Source organism: Gallus gallus, chromosome 11, assembly GCF_016699485.2.
Source record: "Gallus gallus isolate bGalGal1 chromosome 11, bGalGal1.mat.broiler.GRCg7b, whole genome shotgun sequence".
In the NCBI taxonomy this organism is placed as follows: Eukaryota; Metazoa; Chordata; class Aves; order Galliformes; family Phasianidae; genus Gallus; species Gallus gallus.
The window spans coordinates 7,033,040-7,052,830 of NC_052542.1; the positions used below are offsets into that span (position 1 = coordinate 7,033,040).

General features: G+C 37.5%; 1 protein-coding gene across 1 annotated transcript in view; it reads right to left on the reverse strand.

The window, feature by feature from the left end:
* The window catches only part of LONP2 (lon peptidase 2, peroxisomal), a 39,266-nt gene that overhangs the window by 8,616 nt on the left and 10,859 nt on the right, over nucleotides 1-19,791 (reverse strand). The window contains exons 8-12 of the mRNA NM_001199220.2: nucleotides 15,903-16,044; nucleotides 10,373-10,523; nucleotides 9,302-9,428; nucleotides 7,613-7,746; nucleotides 1,502-1,644 (exon numbers count right to left, since the gene is read on the reverse strand). Of these exons, the coding sequence (NP_001186149.2) occupies nucleotides 1,502-1,644; nucleotides 7,613-7,746; nucleotides 9,302-9,428; nucleotides 10,373-10,523; nucleotides 15,903-16,044 (697 nt within the window). The remainder of the gene's footprint in view (nucleotides 1-1,501; nucleotides 1,645-7,612; nucleotides 7,747-9,301; nucleotides 9,429-10,372; nucleotides 10,524-15,902; nucleotides 16,045-19,791) is intronic.

Here is a 19,791-nt window from a genome sequence, read left to right on the forward strand (position 1 = left end):
TTTTTTCAGTACTAGTTTCTATTCAGTAATAGTTTCTAGAAGGCAGGTAGTAATGCAGAGTATTAAAAATGTCCATAGGAGTATAACAAGTGGTTTGATGGCTACAGCCATTCCAAATGAAGCTGAGGTATATCCACACTATCATCTCAGCTAAAATCACACTGTCCTGTGTGATTTTGTTGGGCACAGCAGCTTCTGAGAGTTGAAAAGAACTACCAAAAGTTGCTTATGAGGTCACCTGCCTAAAAAGCAATCTCTTCAAAAAAATAAGATCAGAACACAAACAGCCAGCACGAAAAACCTCAGACAAGGGAGGCATAAAGTAATGGTCTCTTGAGGACCTGATCTTCCTAGCCCCCAGTTTCCCCTAACTTCCACTTCTACCATCATCATCCTCCAACACTCTCAGTAGCAACTTGTCTAACTTGTTTCCTCATTTCTGCCTCTTCATTAAGAATCTCTTCAACAATAACAAATTTTTATGTCTGAAAACTTCAGTTCAGAACTAAAAAACTGGTGCATTCCTCAGCAATCGGTCATCTGCCACCACTGCTACCACCTTGTCCCCCCTTTGTCCTCCACATCCCATTGGAGCCTGGTTCTCTCATCTAGGAGAGAGGGATGAATCATCACAGTAAGTCCTCAGAAGTCTGATATTTGTTAAAGTTTTTCTCTCACTGCTCTTTCCTCCATAACTTACTGGTTTACCAATCTTCTCTCCAGGAGAATGAAAGAAAAAAAGTGTTCCATCAGCAACTGCCTGCTGTCAGTGTTATATATACTACTTACACTTGTAAGTTCACCTGGGCCTAAAGTAAAGGAGAGAATAATTGAGATGTAAATAGCGAAAGGAGAATCCTTAAGTAAGTAACTAATTTAATGACTGGCCTTTTCCATAAAATATAGCAAAATACAGCTGGGGAAGAATTCTGTAATATGCCAGCTGAGGAACAATGCAGACACTAGGAAGCTGGAGGTGACCGACTGATCCTAAAATTATTTGTAATAGATAAAGAGCTCCATTAACATGAAGAATGTTTGAGAATGTTCAGCCTGAAGTGAAGTGGTTTTAATACCCAAAAACACTGATAGGCATTAAGGAGGTATGTTAGACAGTCCTTAACACAGCTGCTACAAAGACAGGAATATTGGGTTACATTTTGGCTTATTTCCCAGGACCACAAAACATCCCTCAAACAAAAGCAAAGTTGTTATGAACTGAAAAAATGCCACCACATTCTTAAGCAGTGCTGCAGGGAGGCATCTTTGCTAACAGGAAGTCCTGCTATTATGTTATTTATGTACTCGGAATTAAGTATATATATATATATATATATATATATTCTTGAGGTGAAAAAATGCATGGTGGAACACAAACACAGTCCTGTTTCTAATACACATATTAAAAAGTTAATATTGCATAAATTCAGCCAACAGCAATAAAAAAGACAACTAGTGAAAACAGACAGAACACTCAAACAGAAACGAATGAGGACGTTACCTCCATTTCATACATGGGTGGCCCCAGGATGTCTTTTAAAGCATGGAAATCAATTAAAATTGGCATTTCAGGTGGCAGAGCCAGGTCAGCCGCGTCACTGATGGATTCTGACTTTGCATCTTCTGTGACATGTTCTTTGCAGTCTAAGAGAAGGAAATCTAATTTAGGATTTGTAACAGTCTTTGACAGAGGAATTAAAGAAATTATGACAGGAAAACACTCAAGAGGAATTACCTGAAAAGCTCATGAAAAAAAGCTTAAAGTTATCTTTCACAACATTTGTGACAAGTTAAAGGTAATACAGTATCAAATTTTTATTACTTAGGCTAAACTTATCCAAACGGTTCCATGACGATAATATTTAATCTAGACCACTGACAGATGTACAACTCACCTGCTCAAATACATTTTTAAGTAGGTCAAATAGCAGCAATAGGTAGCAATATTCTCACGTTACACTTTCCACTTTGATTTTTGTCTCTATGACTACTATGGCTTCACTTAATGTCAATCTTAATTCACAAAGTCAGTTTTCAACGCCCAGTTAACCACACAGCATATACTGCCCCTGTTCAGTGGAAATCTCCAAACAATTTCACTATAACTACCTTCATCTGTGGCTTCTATCTATCTATCTTGAAATACTGTCCTTTAACACGGCTTTGCTATTTTGTTGAATGAGGTATTTCTAAGGTGTCTTGAACAAGAGACACTCGCAGGAAAACAAACTCCAAATATCAGATTATTTGTTGTTTTCAGATATATCTATAGGTGTGATGCATGCTCCAGGAAGGGCTACAAAACCCAATTGGCCTGACACTTTTGAATACAATATACTCAGTCATCGAGAAAGGACCAGACAATTACAGCAATAGTTACAGATTCAAAAGCATATTCTTTCCTTTCTCCATTTTAAGTATGATTGTGATTACAGAATTGTTTCCTTAGTGGTAAAATTTTGGTTTTCCATAACGTTTGTTTTCTGCACAAAAATGAACCGTGATGAAGCCCATATAAACATCAAAGTATCAAAATTGTTTTAAACGTCATTTGTATTAGGTCTACACTGACATTTACTTAAATGACTGCGTAGAGAAGGAGAATGCAAGCAGGGAGTGACTTCCCATCGAACGTGAGCCAGATGCAAAGGACTCAGTGCTATCTTCTTGAGAGCCCCAAGCAATATTTTAGTGAAACATTTATCAGAGAAATGAAGAATAGTTCAACAGTCCAGATGTTTCTAAGGTTTTGTAGCAGAGTTCTACAACAATGCCTCCCTGCCCTGAGGCTGTCATTGAGCATTGTGCAAATGCATGTACTGAAGATGCTTCATCCCATCCTGAACATACGAAATCAACAGCCTTCATTACGCAGGCACTGAGCTCCAAAACCTTCTGCAGCACATTTTGGAAAATTGTCTACAGTTGCTTCCTTTCTTTGAATTTTTTTTCCCCTTCAATGAAGAAACTGTCTTCCTTTGCATATTAATGCACGTACAATAACTGGAGTTACAGAACTTCAACCAGTTATGGAAAAACACCAATTGATGATCTGATCTATTTAGCATAACATTAAGAGGTGCCCTGTGCTGCATTCAGTATGAGTGAAGAGAAAATGTCTCATTTCATGAGATACAAAGCACTCTTTTATTAGTCCTGACGCATAAGAAAAGCTTTCTTACCTTTAATTTCGTTACAGCACAATTCTCACTAATGCATCCAAACAGTACCAAGGAAAACATTCTACATCAGTATCACTTTTAAAATATTAACTCAGCTTTCATGCGGCATTCGAATCTAACAGTTATTATCCGACAGCCACTAATCATTCCACTGTACAACAATTCACTGCTCAATGCATAAATCCTATTCCTTTACTGTAAACACTGCCTCAGTCAGAAGGCCCTCCTGCTGTTCCAGCTTGTCTCTGTATTTTTGTTGAACTACTATTTCTGTACACAATAAATTTAAATACATAAATACTAGCAAGTCTAGGAAACATAACCCTGCATGCTATTCCTGCAACTCACATTTCAATTGTACTACTCCAAAACCCAAGCCGTTTGGTATGGCAATTCATGTTATAAAACAAAACTGAACTTAAAAGGTTTTACTACCTAACCAACACAACTCCCCATTTCTGCTTGTTCTTCTTCCACTTAGTTCTACGTATGCATCTGTAAATATGATTTCATCATCTTTACTGAAGTGATGACTGTGAGGAATCTATAAAGACACGATTAAGATTTTCATTAACGATGACATAAACACGTTCCCACTGAACACGGAGAAACAACCATGTATCACAGCAGAAGTTAAAAGACATTTTCATCCAGGGTTTCAACTACCGTATCACAATAAGATGCCTTAGGACTCATCTGCTGCATTGTACTCTTGAGGCAGCTGCTCTGAAATAGGAAAGTCTCACATGTTTTTGTCACTCTCAGAATATCTTCTAGCGTCAAAGACTAGAGGAGCATCTCATAAACCTCAGATAGAGTTTCAGTGAAATAGCAGGTAGTGTGTGTCACTGTATACAAGGATGATGTTACTGTACACAAGACCTCTCTGGAGAGGTCTGAAAGATGACTCCATTTGCTTTTGCTGAAGCTTACCATACAAATCCAGTGACTGACGCAAACTAACAGCCCTCTGCTTGCCAACTTCGTCATAAAGCCCAGGAGTCAAAGGAGTTAGGAAGGCAACACAAAGCTGCCAGTGTATTTCAGACACGCAGTTTGGGAAAGTGACAGTGTATGTCCTTGCATTAATTCTGCCACAGCAGGCATCCTGCACTTCTAGAGCCTACTACTAAACAGTGTCAAAAGCCACGTGTTTCCCAAGACTTGGAAACACTTGCTCCACTTAAGTTAATGATCTGCTTTAATCAATATAATGATGGAAATTTAGTGATTCCAGCACCTCGTTTCTTTAACCTTTTGTTATGAAGCCACAAGCCAGAAGGCTCTCAACTGAATAAACCCCATACGCACATCACTGCTCTGATATCCTACAAATCACACACAAAATATGCTTCAGCATAGGTGAGCTTGTAGTGTAATCGCTCATATCCAAACTCATGACGTACGAATGCATAAACTGCAGTCTCAGTCCCACATCAGCCACTAACAAATGTTTAAAGCAAAAATGCATTACGTTGCTTTATACAGATAAATGAAAATAAATGAAGCAGGAAGTAGTTTAGAATTAAACTATTAATTTTCAGAATGATGTTTACACAACAATTTGACCAATGGTCTTTAACTACATGAAATCAGAATTCATTGTCTCTGTGCACGACAGCAAAAATGTCCACTCAAGAACAGGAAAAAAAGAGATCCAATACAATCAAAGAAAGAAATTAAGAAATTTAGGCTATAAATCCCATTGTTTGCATCAACTTGCAAGTATTGAGAGTCTGGGGATCATTCCCAGGTTTTGTTTTAAATAAATGGCTGTTTCCAGACAGAACAAAAGTTCTGTTGTTGTTGTTGCTTTTAAATGAGTGTCCCATTCTCATACACACTCAATAAGTGACATATTCTGCTAAAATTGCAATTGGATATGAGCACATCATTAGCAGAAAATAAGAAACATTTTGTTGCCCGCACCATTCTCTATGTGTTTTTGTAATACTGCAGTTTAACTATAGGTCCACTTCTCCTTTGGATTGTTATTGACACAGCTTTTTCCTATGGCTAATTTCAATTCCAGAAGCACAAAGACAACTACTGATCTTTTCTTTTGACACATGATTTGGAGCAGGCTCAACCAAAAGTGCTCACATTTTGCCCTATTTTGGAGCACTGAGCTTGCTGTTTTTGCTTAACATCATTAAGTTGCAAGTCCCGTACTAAATTTAACAGTGTAAATACCTCTCCTAAGTTGCAAGCACAGTGCTAATTTTAACACTGCAAATGCCTCTCTCACTGGATCAAAATATCTACTGCAGTTCCTTTTCATGCTGTGCTTTAATAGTAAAATGGTTCTTCTTACAGTATCAGTTGTGCTCTGAAGATACTTTTCCTCTATTTTATTGGAAGACTTGAAGAGCAGGACGATGATAGGTTTTCTATTCAGCAATCATATTAGGTCTTTTAAACATATTTTGCTATCTTTCAGTGCAAATAAATACTTCAAAAATGTGACTCAGGTCAAAATCACAGCAGTGGCAGTGGCTGAGATAAACTGATCTTGCCTGCTGTCAGTGAGCATTGCTACCACAGCACAAAGGCTCAGCATCCTGGTTCAGGAGCCCGTACAAGTATCATGGAAGTGTCAACAAACACAGAATCTGACTTCAGAAAAATTCAGCAAAAGCAAGAGCATATAAATAGAAACAGAAAGCATTAATAAATACGCATGTAGATGGGACAGAAACTGCACAGTCATTCCCACAGGCAAAGCCATTGTTACTCTGCAAGATTACCTTCCTAAAGCCTTCAGAGAAAACTAAGCTGTATCTACTTAAGCAACCACTGACTTGTGGACCAAATGCAAACTTCTGCTATTACAGGTAGCTTCCACAGACATTCTGAGAACTGACATTCTTAGAAAACTCAACAACATAAAAGAAGATTCAATTTTTCAGAAACGAAACACCAAGTTAAGGGAAAAAGGCAAGAAAAAGCTGAAAGACTAAATAAACAGTTTTCTAGGGTAAGACTCTTCTTCAAATGCTTTTGCAATTAACCAAACTGTTGTACAGTTCTATCTCCTGCCCTCGATTTTACTCTGAAGTGTAAGGGGTAACCATTGTGATCTTTTCCAATAAAATAAGGCAGCTTACAAGTCTCCTTAATTGTCCTCCTCTAAACAAGCAGAGAACTACTCTTGCTGTGGGAAAAGCTTTTTGAGGTTGGCTCACTTGTAGAATCTTTTGCAACATCAAACCAATAGGTCTGGTTGGTATTTCATGTCTCAAGCAAAAGTAAGCAGCCATTCAGCAGTTTTCCCTTCCTGGTATCTTCTGGCACAAAGACTAGCAGTTACTTTCTGTCCAAAAGTATCAACCAGATTCACTGCAGTATTTACAAAACGAACAAATGACCCAATACCCTGCTTGCTAGGTTTTATTGCGACTAATATGGCGCTAAGGGAGATGGTTTAGCAATGGCATTCAGCAGGTCAGGTTAACAGTTGGCCTTGATGATCCTCAAGGTCTTCCCTAGCCCAGATGATTCTGATTCTTAAAAATAGCCACATTTTCTAAGCTCAGCTTCAGATTCAGTCCTTTCACACCTTTCTCATCTACGTTGAACTGTCGCAATTGCTAACAAAGCTTACAGATTTTTGGGTCACTGGGAATAATACATCACTATCTCCTGTATATGTGGAGAAGAAGAACACACTTAATGAAGATGACAAAATCCAAGAGGCTAAGTGTTACTACACACTTGGATCAAATACAAATTCTACTACTTTTAAAGTGCAAAATTATCAATTCCACTGTTCAGGGCTAAGTGAAAAGTCTAAGCTTTCTATTCTTCAAAGACAGAGAATAAACAAATAAACAGAAGTGCTAAAACTCTATCACTAAACATCCCTGAAGCATCATTTCTTAGGATACTGTTCTAACCAGTAAGTTAAATGAATGACCCCCATGTGATGGATATGCTGCAAAGACACATAAAAAAAGCCTCCAAACCTCTCTAACTTCAAAGATCCTCAAGCAGTCACTTACTTTTGACTACAATAAAAGAAGTGGACAGAGCTCTGAGTTGACAGAACACACACAGGACAGTTAAACAACCTCTTTAAACACTAAAGCCACTGCTAAGCCTTTCATTAAAGAAAAATGTAAGTATAAGATTTGCATTAAAAAAAAGCGTAACGAAATACACAAATCAGAACTGCCTACCTAAGATATCAAACAGATCCACTATCCTTCTCAGTTACCACTCTGGCAGGCTGAAATTATTCCATTTTTGTTCTAAGCCATAATTCACTACTACCTGAACGTGCATAATAAGAATGTTAGTCTATTTGCAAAGCTTTTGAAAATAAAGCCTTTGAAGAAGCATAAGAAAGGAGAAAATGTTGATAAATCAGCTAACTACCACCTGCAATGTTAGAAGAGTCCTCTTTAGTAAAACACAGAAAAGATACACACCTTCTCCTTCACCCAGTTCAGAACGATCAGGCTTTGTTTCTTTGTGCTGCCCTTCTGCCACTTTCACTGCCACTGCTCTGCAAATAGCCCCCAGCTTTCGATCCAGAGAGCGGACTCCTGCCTCTCTAGTGTACCTAGTGTAGACACAGTTGTAAGTGACATTTCCTTTGAATTTAAACACATTTTCTTTTTAAAAACACATCCAAATGAAATGTAGAAGGCAGTAAGATCTTGGGCTGTCATATAAAAATAGAAAAATAATTGTTGTTTGTTGATAAAATTAAGACAAACTAATGAGTGGGAAGGAAACATAAGCAACACTTGGAGTCAAACCTTAATGAAATGCTATACAATGCTCCAAACACAATGAGCAGAAATGCAGAAAACACTGCAAGGGAATATTACAATGGCTGCTCCAAAAATAATGCCTTTTATTCTATTATGTTGGCCCGTGATGTCAGAGGTGGATGGAGGTGGTACAGCAGCAGAGGTTGAACCTTCCCACCAATATTCTGTCACATTTTGTTGCTGTGTGACAGATGGCAGCAGAGAGGCCGTCTGACAAAATTGCATCTGACATGGAAGTGTGGATGAAACAAAGGTGCATCACTGAATTCCTCCATACAAAAAAAACAGCAGCCTCTGACATTCACAGATACTTGCTGAATGATTATGGAGACCAAACAGGGGATGTGAGCACAGCACAGTGGTGAGTGGTACATTTCAGCAGTGGCAACAGCAGGTCACATCCACTGGTACAGATTGTTATTTGCATGGCATGCAGGCCCTTGTTCAATTGCTTCCAAAAAGGCACAGTGTGATTACGTTGAAAAATAGCGTTCTGTAGATGAGAATTTGCTCTATCAAATACTGTTATTGTGCTCTCTGTATCAGTTGTAGTTTCCATGGAAATAAATAGGAGGCATTACTTTCAGAGACCTACCCATTTTTAAATTCAAAACACAGATCACTGAAATTACATAACTGACTGAAAAAGAATATTTTCTTTTAATCTATGAATTAGAAAGAAATGCCAGGCAAAAGCACTCACTAAATGCCAAAATTTTGCTCCTGGTCATAAAATACTTCATTCATTACCAATACACTTATTCCATTGTAATCAAGTCACTTTCAAGTTCAAAAAATGTTCTGATTAATGTGTTCAATGAATACAGTAGTTCTGATTAATACAAGCTATTTCAAAAATGCATTTTTAATTTTTAATTAATTCCAATTTTAGACAAATGTGGTCCATCATTCCCAAGAAACAAAATGATAATTCCTTTTTTTTCTATGGAGATGACAGAAATAAAACTTCATTCTTTAAAAAAAAAAAAAAAATTGTCTGTTGCCAAAGCCATGGATGCACATACTGAACACTGCAGCAATATTAGCATCAAGCGTTTCTATTTATTTATACTGCCTTATCAATTGTGCCAACACAACTGACTGGGAGCCACTGATTGAGAACCAAAAACAGGGAAGGGAGAGGAAGAAAGTTTCAGTTTAGAAAGCAGAATCCAAATGAGCACAGGAAAAGCAATTCCAGAAATTACTATTTGTTGGAATTCTGAACCTGTTAAGGACAACAGATCTTATGAAATGCTTTGTATTATCACCTCAAAATTTGCTAGTTACCAGAAAAATAAGTTACTGAGAAAGTAAAGCGATCCTGGGTAACAGATTTACCTCGTAATTATGTCTAAAGTGGTTACTTGTGGAATCTGTATCTGCTGTGGAGTAAGGCCATGCTGTTCAAGCTGTTTAGGAATCAAGTGTCTATGAGCAATTTCAATTTTTTCTTCTTGTGTATACCCTTCAAAAGAAAAAGAATATTTTTACTAATCTGTTTGCTTATACACTATAATATCAAACTTCTTACAACTTCATACCTGATTGAATTTAAAGGATTAAAAACAAAAATAACATTTGGCCCTAAAGTAAGACCTCAGAAGAATCAGAAAAACATTCTCATTTATGTTTACAGTAGTTAAGTTCTAGGCTATCGAACTGCTGGACACACATACAAGAAATAACTCCTATTAAAGAAATTCTCAGTTCTGGTACAGGACATCAGGATGCACAAGTACTTTACATCTCTAAACAGAGCTTAATGTGATAGGGTAATCATGAAACATATTCTCTATATGTCTAGAAAACTGGGCATCGTATTTATGCATACATACAAAAAAAGACATCATTGGTCACTATTTCAGTGATCCTAAAAGTTGTTTTGATGCCTTGCATGGCGGTATCCACCCTGGATATTTATATCTTAATCATTAGGGCAGTCACTAGAAAAGGAAAGGGATAGGTGAAATATATCATCAAATCATTAGTTAATATAACAGGACAAATAGTCTTCAGCACAAGAAGTGGAACCCAGTTTTCCCACAGCTTGGTGAGTGCTACAGGAACAAAACTAGCTACTGCATATAGAAGGCAGGCTCCCAGTTTAGGTTGTGAAGGGAAGGCCACAAACTTGTACCTCCTGTATTTCTCTAGAGATCCAGTCCTTAGTTTACTACGTTACTTTACAACAATTAGAAATCGTAACTCCAGAAAAACAGTTTAGTTCAGTAAGATGTCTTCTCATACTACCACTTCATAAGTGACAGAGACTGTAAAGGAGGCACTGCAAATAGGCTCTTTTGATGATTTTAAGCTACCTAGAAAGCTTAAAGAAATGCTTTTTATTCCAGGTAAAACATTGTTTAAGGACTTGCAATAGCCATTTTAATGACAACACTTCAGTATTACCTGGAACTTGAATGACTTCCATCCTGTCGAGCAGAGCAGGTGGGATAGTTGCTGTAGTATTGGCTGTAGCAATAAAAAGGACTTGGGACAGATCAAAGGCTACATTTAAGTAGTGATCAGTGAAACTGTGGTTTTGCTCCGGATCCAAGACCTTAAAAAGAGTTAACATAAACTTAATGCAGTTGTTCACTTCAAAGTAAATGAAGTATAAGCATTTTGTTAATACTCTGCTTGGATCTGTCAGTCTCACTTCACATTTACAAAACACACTATGAATATTACTGAAGCTTCCCTGCAAAACTCAGATTACTTTGAACTAGATTTCATATCACATACCAAACAGCTTTTTTTTTTTTTTTTTTAATTTTTATCTTTATTTTTTTTTAATTTCCTAAGGACTCTGCAAGGTTTCTGACACACAATACCAGCAATAGCTCCAACCACTGCAGACAGCCTAACTTTAGAGGTGCAGCCTATTCCAAAGGCTGAGGAGGTCCCACGCAGGACCTCTTTATGGCACTCAGGTCACTGTGAGCAACTTAACCCTACATCCAAGCTTCAACCTATCTTTATGCTTTATACTGTTGGAAGGTAACATTTCCTTTCATTACCAGTATACTTACACAAATAGCACAATTATTTTAAAAAAGCATTTGCTTTTCTGAATGGACAAAATAAAACTCTCTCTGCTGTTTTCTTCCATACATGAAATTATCAATTTCTATTTTGGCTAAGTCACAAAACAGAAAACTTAAAATACACTACCACATTTAGTTCATGTTGTCAGAGTCAAACATTTCTAGCCAGTTTATACAGAGGTAAAGAGAAATGTGACTGCAAAAATATCTGAGTAAGTATTCTCAAAGCAAAGTGTCTTTTTCCTATTTCATTTTCAAAGGATCATCTTATACTAATATTGTTCACAACGGATATAATTTAATGTATTAACAACAGGCTTTCAAATTAATCTTGGTCTCTTGATATCTTGTTCACGTTGGGAAACCCAAAGTGTGGTGCAGTATTCTAGATGCAGCCTAACGACTGCCAAGTAAAGGGGATAATCACATCCCTTGATTTATGGGCTATCTTCCTGTTAACACAGCTCTTGATGCTGTTTGCCATCTTAGCTGCTGGAGTACACTGTTGGCTCACGTTCACCATGGTGTTAACAAGGACTCCAGCTCCTTTTCAACAGAGCTGCCCACAGCCAGCCAGTCCTCAGCCTGCATCTTTGCATAAAGTTGCTCCTCTCCAAGCTCAGGGCTTTGCACTTGTCCTTGCTGAATTTTTCAGGTTCCAGCTTGCCCATGCTTTGAGCCTGTCTAGGTTCCTCTGGATGGCAGCCCTACCCTCAAGCCTATTGACTGGTCCTCCTAAATTTGGCATCATCTGCTAATGTGATGCAAGTGCATGTCCTCATCTCCTTGAGGTTACTGATAATAGCAACAACAGGACTGCTTCCTGTACAGCCTGTGGTACTCTGGCACTCAATATATTACAGGCATGCTGACAGAGTAGGACCCATTAACCACTGTGGTCTGAGCCTAATTATGCATGCGATCAGTTGTCACCCAAACACACAGTAACATTACAATTTACATAGAAGGACATTGTAGGCAAAACTGCTGGAAGTCTTGCTAACGTCACGGTAAATTACATTCACTGTTCTCCCTCTGTCCACAGATTTAGCAATCTCTCCATCATAAACAGCAATCTGGTCAGTCAGGAATTATTTGCCCAGGTATAAATTCACAGTGACTGTTCCCATTCACTGTGCTCCCACTCATGCAACCAGAAATCGTTCTTTACTACACTTTATGAACTAACCTCTTCCCATCCCCTCTTAAAGCATTACCATGCTTTTTCTTCCCACATACTGAATTATCGATGTTATACTGACATGAATAATTCTCATGTTACAAATAATAGGACCTTAGCATCTCCTGAGGATTAGCATACTGCTGTCAAAATAATGTATCTGCCTATACCAAAAGGAATGAACCTGTCTTAGTAACTTGAATCCTAGCCAAGAACAGTGTTGTTAATTCTATAAAAATTGAATTTCAACACTTCTTAGCTAGGTAGGATAAAAGCAATTCTGAATATTCTTTTTCTTTTCTTTTCCAGCATACTGAAAACAAAGCAGAACTTCCTTTAAGTAGAACAATTTCTGATTTCATTTTGAAACAGTACAAAGGCTTTAGATGAATATTTGGAAATGTACTGTGGCTACAGTAAAATACAAATCATACTTCCTCCTTGATATTGAAATATTTAAATATACCGAAGCATACACCTAAATTCTAACTCACTAAGGCTGTAACTTATTGAGGGTTATTGTCCACTGGCTACAAGCTACTGAAAAGCTTCTTTTATTACCCTCTCCAGCAGACAGCTGCTATCCTTTCTTTCCTTCTTTATTGACTAAAGCACAATCCATGAAGTTTCCTGACTAGTCAAGTGCACTGATGAATGATTCCATCAGTAGAGTTAATAGAGCTCAGGAAGTTGCCTCTTACCTCCACTGATCCTAAGATCTAGCCCTAAAATGCAGGGGGACACAATCACATACAGGGCATCCAAGCAGCGTATCTACAACTTTCTTTAAAGACAGCTGATCAAACATTAGTCTTCCATTCAAAGCGTACTCTTAAAAAATTTTCAAAACTGATTTGAACAGCAAATTCTAATCTAGCTTACCTATTTTATTTTACACTGCCAATACAGTATTTCCACAAAATTCCAGTCTACCAACTCAAGCATTTCGGTGTTTTTTTGTTACATTAAGTGTTCTATTCACATTTATCTCTTTCCCCTGGTAGTCTGTAACTAGGAATTCTTACAATTTCTACCAAGTGCTAGACTAAGTGCTAATTAGATCATTAGACTAGACATAAAATAGCGATGCTATTCTACTCATGTACAAACAATGCTAGCTGATAAAGGTAAAGCAAGCTGATGTGTGTGAATTATCCGATATTTCATATATGGGCTTCAGTTTCTACAGACTAATAATTCTTTGCTACAGTAACCATTTCTTAAAGTAAGACATGAAACAGGACCATACCCACACACTGAGAACAGATTTTTTCCAGACCAAACAAGTGTTCTCTAGCTAGGTATCTGCGCCAAAGTTCAAGTTCAAAAGTTTTCAGATACTCAACTAATAGAAACATACTAAGTACAGAAAGAGCATTCAGTGAACAAAACATCTTGATTAATTTACGGTTGACAGCTCACATACGTACAAAGGCTTCTCTATATCAGGACTTTATTACCCCAAAATCCAGAAGTTCCATGAACATTTAATTGCCTGGCTACGTTCCTAGTCTAATTTCCTGCCTACAAATACTTACTATCAAGTACTTGAATCCAGTTCTATTTTCTTCTATTTTAAACTGAGGTCACCTAAATTTAGACTAAAGCATTCCCTTGTTGATGAACAGTAACCGGGGATAAGATGACATTCTTCTTTGCTCAAGCAACAACTCTGCAGCAGCACCGTAACACATATTCAGCAATTATGGAACACTGAGCTTTGCTTCCAAGCTCACGGAGTATGACACTTTCCCTCCTGACTACACCCTGCTGTAGACAGTGTCAAACACACCTGCACAGTAAGGAAGAAAGGACATACCACTTATACGGAATGACAGCATTTACCAAAGAAGAAAGAGAAATCTGAAAAACAAGCGTGTCATCTAGGTGATCACTTACAATTGTGAGTTTTCCTACGTAACAGTTATCTCTGTGCATTCCAGACACATTTTCCAACAACGTAAATGACCAAAAGCAGATGAAAATTAAGCTGTTATGTTCAAGTGTGAGTTCTCCATTTTTAGAGGTAAGCACCTGTTTCAGGACGTTTAGACAGCAGTAGAGGGATATACAGATCTCACATGGGAGCAGCCCAGACATGGTTAATAGAGCAATTACTTCTCCACATGCAACCTTTGGTCCATTAGCAATAACCTACATAAAGACTGCAGCCCAAGCAGATGGTTGGAAGCTAACCCGATGAGCCTCAGCTAGAATAATTCACAGCAGAAGATGAGTCGTGTACCACCAAGAGTAAGGCTTTAAAATATTGAAAACAATGTACTCCCACAGCAGTTTAAAAAAAAAGAAAAGAAAAAACCAAAAAACCACATCAAAAATTCAAATACAAATAATTCAAAACCAAATCCAATTAATTTGCTTTCACATGTTTGACAGGGCAGAAAAAGGACAGAAATGATCACTTATCCGCTGCAGGATAGAGAAGGAAAAATAAATTTAAAAAGCAGCACTAAGTTTGAATAGAACCAACAGTGTTAACAGATTAACGTTCAAGATTTGTAACCAGAACACTTTCAAAAACAAAATTTTTCTTTTTTCCAGGGAACACCAAATCATTGCTTCATTAGTGACTGACTGCCTAGCAAACCACATTCAGCAAGCTAAGGGAATTTGACTTTCAGGCATAATTTTATCCATGCATTGACCAGAGTAAGGTCAGTTCAGTTTAATGCCTATAGGAGAAATAACAAAAGAAATACCATCAAATGCAGAAACAGATTTCTTTACCATTAACAGCAAAGATTAAATAAAATCTCATAAGAGAAAAATACAAAGAAAATGCATTTAAATATTTGTTAGACTCCCTTGCTTATTTTCTTTGCACTATGGTGCACTTCGCACCATAACTGTCATTTTTAAAAGCTAAAAAAAAGTGTAGCCACATTATTTTCTAGCACTGGTAGTTCATGTTTACATGCCAAGATAAAAACAGAGCTCTCAAACATAATCCTTTCAAACACTGAATTTAAAAGCACCACCCGGCTTTGCCAAAATAGTAATGTTATACTATCTAGCAGGAAGAAAACAATGACATCCGTAGAATGCCAAATGATGTTTTAGTTATAGAAAGCCATATAGCACACAGATGAGCACAAGATACCTACACATAACTACAAGTAGCATTTTTCATCCCCAAAACACTCTATTCAGCACTATCAGTAAGAGTCATTAAAATGTCACTGTGTGCAAATATCACCAGAACTATTTACTTTCATCCCCTCCCACAACCTCCCAGCTACTGAAAACTGAGATCCTTCCAGGACCACTCCCAGAATCATTTCAGCCAACATGAGCCCTAAAAATTTAGATACGTATTTTACTGATCCACCTGATTTTGACTGAAACAGGTAAGGAACAATCACAGAAGCAGTTCAAGTTTTTCAGTGGTGGGATGGTAGCCTCTATAGTTAGAGAGAACACACAAAAGTTTTAGACACTGCAACAATAAATCAGTACAATGAAATTCTAAATGTACACAGTACAGAACCATTAAGTGCTATGTCTACTCTGGAAAGCCTTAAGTGTTTCAGTTTAGCTGACCCTTGTTACACTACTACCCTTCTCATGCCTCCCTTTCTTCTTCAGTAGTGCTAGGACAGTAAGATGAGAACGATCTTCAGTATAGAGTATATTGTATTTTAATTCTTTTTAGTTAGAAATCAAAAAATGTTAGTAATTTGATATTGCTTACCTCTAGTAAGGCTGCTGCAGGATCTCCCTGCAAGCTCTTCCCCAGTTTATCAACCTCATCTAAAAGAAACACTGGATTATTAACCCCAACAGTCTTCAGTCCATTGATTATTCTGCCAGGCATACTCCCAACATAGGTGCGCCTGTGAGCAATAAATATATGATGGGAAAAACATGGGTCAGATGCATGAAGAAAAAGCAGAAGCATTCAAAAGACAAACTCTCAAGGGAAAATACAAGAATAAGCAGTCTTCCAACTATTTTTCCACTTTTGAACAACTTTCTGGAACTAGCAGATAAAAAATATGGAATATGCATCTAAACTAAGACAAGCAATTATATCAGCAGGTGTAAACTCAAGTTCCATGGTGCGCTACTTGGTCTGGGAAGATACACTACATACACATCTAAGTGTATGGAAACTTAATGGCTTACAGGCATTTTATACGAACCAGTACAAGCACCTCTGTATTGTATGAACAAGCAGAAGCAGATTTGGGAATTTTATGGATACTATCAGTTTAATAATAAATAATAATAATGGGTTTTTGTCACCACAACAGAGCTCACATAAGCATGTTATGAGTTAGGTAATGTGTCCAAATATGTTGAAACATTACGAAACGTGAACTGGAACGGTACAAAAAGGTATCTGAATTTATTCAGCAGTGCCAGTAAACCTTCACAATACATACAGCAACCCCATTTTACATCCACATAGAGACATTCTTTGCTGCATTTATCACAGCCTCTTCTGCCTGAGCCCAACTAAACAAAACACAGTAATTAATAGTATAAAATGCTGGTCGCTCAAAGGAAAGAGATACATAAGGTGCTGAATTGCATGAAGCGCTGAACAACAAGCACCTATTTCATGATCCTCCCCAAGCACATACGCAGAACAGCCCAGCTTTATCCTAGGTTCTGCTTTTGTACAGTCCAAAACAAACAGGATGACATTTAAAATGATGAAATAAATACCACAGGAGTAATTTCAAAACATACTAAAAAAAACCCCTTAAATATATTTTTTAAAAAATAATTAAAAAGAAAAACAACAAATAAACAAACAAACAAAAAACGCACAACAACTCAGCCTCCAAATACAGAGCAAACAGAGCAAAAAATGTCAGATCCGGGTAGTATTTAGCAACTGATGGAAAAAAATTTCAAGTTACTGTATTTAATTGTGGATCTGAGCAAAGATAAAGGTTGGTGACACCTTTTAAACAGCCAGAAATGCAACAGAATTTCTTCTTGTCTATTACCACCTTCACGAGACAGCTGCTAGAGACTGGAGCAGCCAGCATGCACTAGTTTGTCACCTCACTGCTTTTGTGCAGAGCCTCATTCTGCAGCGAGCGAGTACACTCCTATCCACTGAGAAGTACACTACATAACATTTATTACCAACCCAGAATCTGCATGGGGGAGCAATTATACTAGCATGTCACCTCATTCTCCATCTGCATACAGTCAACACTGCCAAAAGCACGAAAAGATCCTATAAAATGCAATCAAAAAATTATGAGACTGAAACAGAATTGAAGTTCACAGAAGTGAATCATTTAGCAGTTCAACCAAACTAATCATTGCAGCAGTTTTCTGTTTTTACACAAGGTGCTTACTACACTAGAAAATTATTTTATATGCTACGCAATGTGTAATAGGTACTTGGGCTATCAATTTTAGGATTAAAAATGCCTAGATATCAATTTACTCTTCCCATGTGTAACAGTCTAAACCTTCAATACGTTTTCATTTATTAGAGGTGGACTGGTATCTATTATATGCTACTAATCAGACTCAAGACCTCCAAGGTGAACAAAGAATGCTAATGTCACATGTAGAGTGACAACCAACAATAACCCAGTATTTCACATTAAAAATACAAACCTAGATAAACTTGTTTTTATTCCTATCTGGTTATTATGGAACACAAATCAAGAGTCCTCTGTAAGACAGACTCTGCAGAAATTTATGTATAAAACCACTATGACATATTAAAATTACAAGCAGATATGGCCATTTATCTGTCTGGACATTAACCTTTGCCTCGTAACTTGTGAAACTGAATACTGCTGTTTGTGAACAGCAGCCTCTGTCTGTAAGGATGTTTAGTCATTATTTCCACTCTTTTAGCTGCGGCTAAAAGGAAGAAAAACAGCATTCTAATCTTAGCATTTTGATATAAATGTGGCTTTGCTCATTATTTTGACACACAGTTTCTCTCCATGCATTCAGCCTGCAAAGAGAAATCAGCTGCTTTCCATTTGAAACAGGAAGTTGCAAACAATCTTCCTGGCATGTAGCAACAAAAAACACCTTAACAGATCATGCCAGATAAGGTCAGTAGTTCAGTAAACTTTCTAGTTATTTTTAGATCAGTGAAAAGCCAACCTTTAAAAACACCAAGGTTGTCATTGGGAGGTATGTTTCACAGAAAAGGCAGCTGGGAAACTTAACAGCTCTCCCAGTGTAAACTGGGAATGCTTATGAATCAGAACCCCTAAAGCAGTACTAGTATTGCTGGTAAAAGCATGACCTAATTTCTTCATATTTTTCTAAAGACAAAAAGTTTTAAGTTGTTTTAAACTACAGTGGTATTCAAATCACAAAATGAGGAAAAGATAAAATGTAACGCCACCAAGGAAACTAGTTATGAACTTACTTGCATCAGGTCAGAGCTCTGTTTTGTTTTTTGCAAGGACAAAGGTTGCACTTACTTTACATGTGTATCTATACTCTGCAGTCATGTAACAAAGTTACTTTGCACAGGTAAAACCCCTGTTTGCTTTTTTCTAGGGCAAGGAGGCCTATGCAATCATACCTTTTCATGCACAGATGCACCTGAGCAAACATTCAGCACAGGACTAAACCAGAAGTAAACGATCCAAACCTCCAGAAACTGAAAAGTGCTGATATAAAAAAAAAAGAGAGCCTCACACAGAGGTGAGAGAAGGAAGAAAAAAATCTCACCAGCACCACTATAAATAGTGCAATGACATCTTTCCTTTTTAAAAATAGAAACCCACTCACACGCAGTAGAGAAGATCATACAGTTCTTGAATGAAACCAAGTATCACTATTGAGGAGATCTTAAACTCAGGGAAACTTTCAGATAAAAACAGCTATTTCAGAGTGTCTTCTTTTGCTTTTAAAAATACAAGTTACCAGTAAATGGAACATCAAGCATTTACATATGGTATCGGTGAGTGGTAAATGCTAACAGCTAGGGCATGTCTGATAAAGCAGTTCTGTTTTTGTACCAAGATGATGAGTTCATTTTGAGAATGCAGCCCAGTAATATCTTTACCCAGTCAAAAATGACCCACAGAAACCCCAGCTGCAGCCACATGATGTGTGCTTAAATAGAGAAAGCTGGATGCCTGCACACTGCCCAAGGTACACCTCTCCCACAGCAGCACACATACTGAAACATCACTGCCCTCCAAGCTGCAATGCAAGATACTTTGTTTTGTTTGCTAGATCTGTCTGTGTGCTCCTTTCACCTGCAACAGTTACACACTGCCACAGTGAATGCTATTTCAGGTAATATCTGCTTGCAAGTGAAAATCATCCACAATTTCTTTTTCAATGCTTTAGCGCATTTGGTACATTCTGTAAATGGTTAGTACATTAATAGGTGCATATACTATCATTTTTCCTGTAACATTAATAGAATGCTTAATTAAGCCTTAAAGCCTAAAGAGGAGCTTTAAGGAGAAAAAGGAGGGCTCCTAACACGCAGTACTACAAAATAAGCCCACTTAAAAGTCGCACTCTGAGAAGAAGAGCTTCTGTTTTCTTTACTTTCAGACTGCTTCTGTAATTCCCTTCTGTGATTGCCACTGGAAGCATAATTTGGATTCACCAGACCGGGATTAACT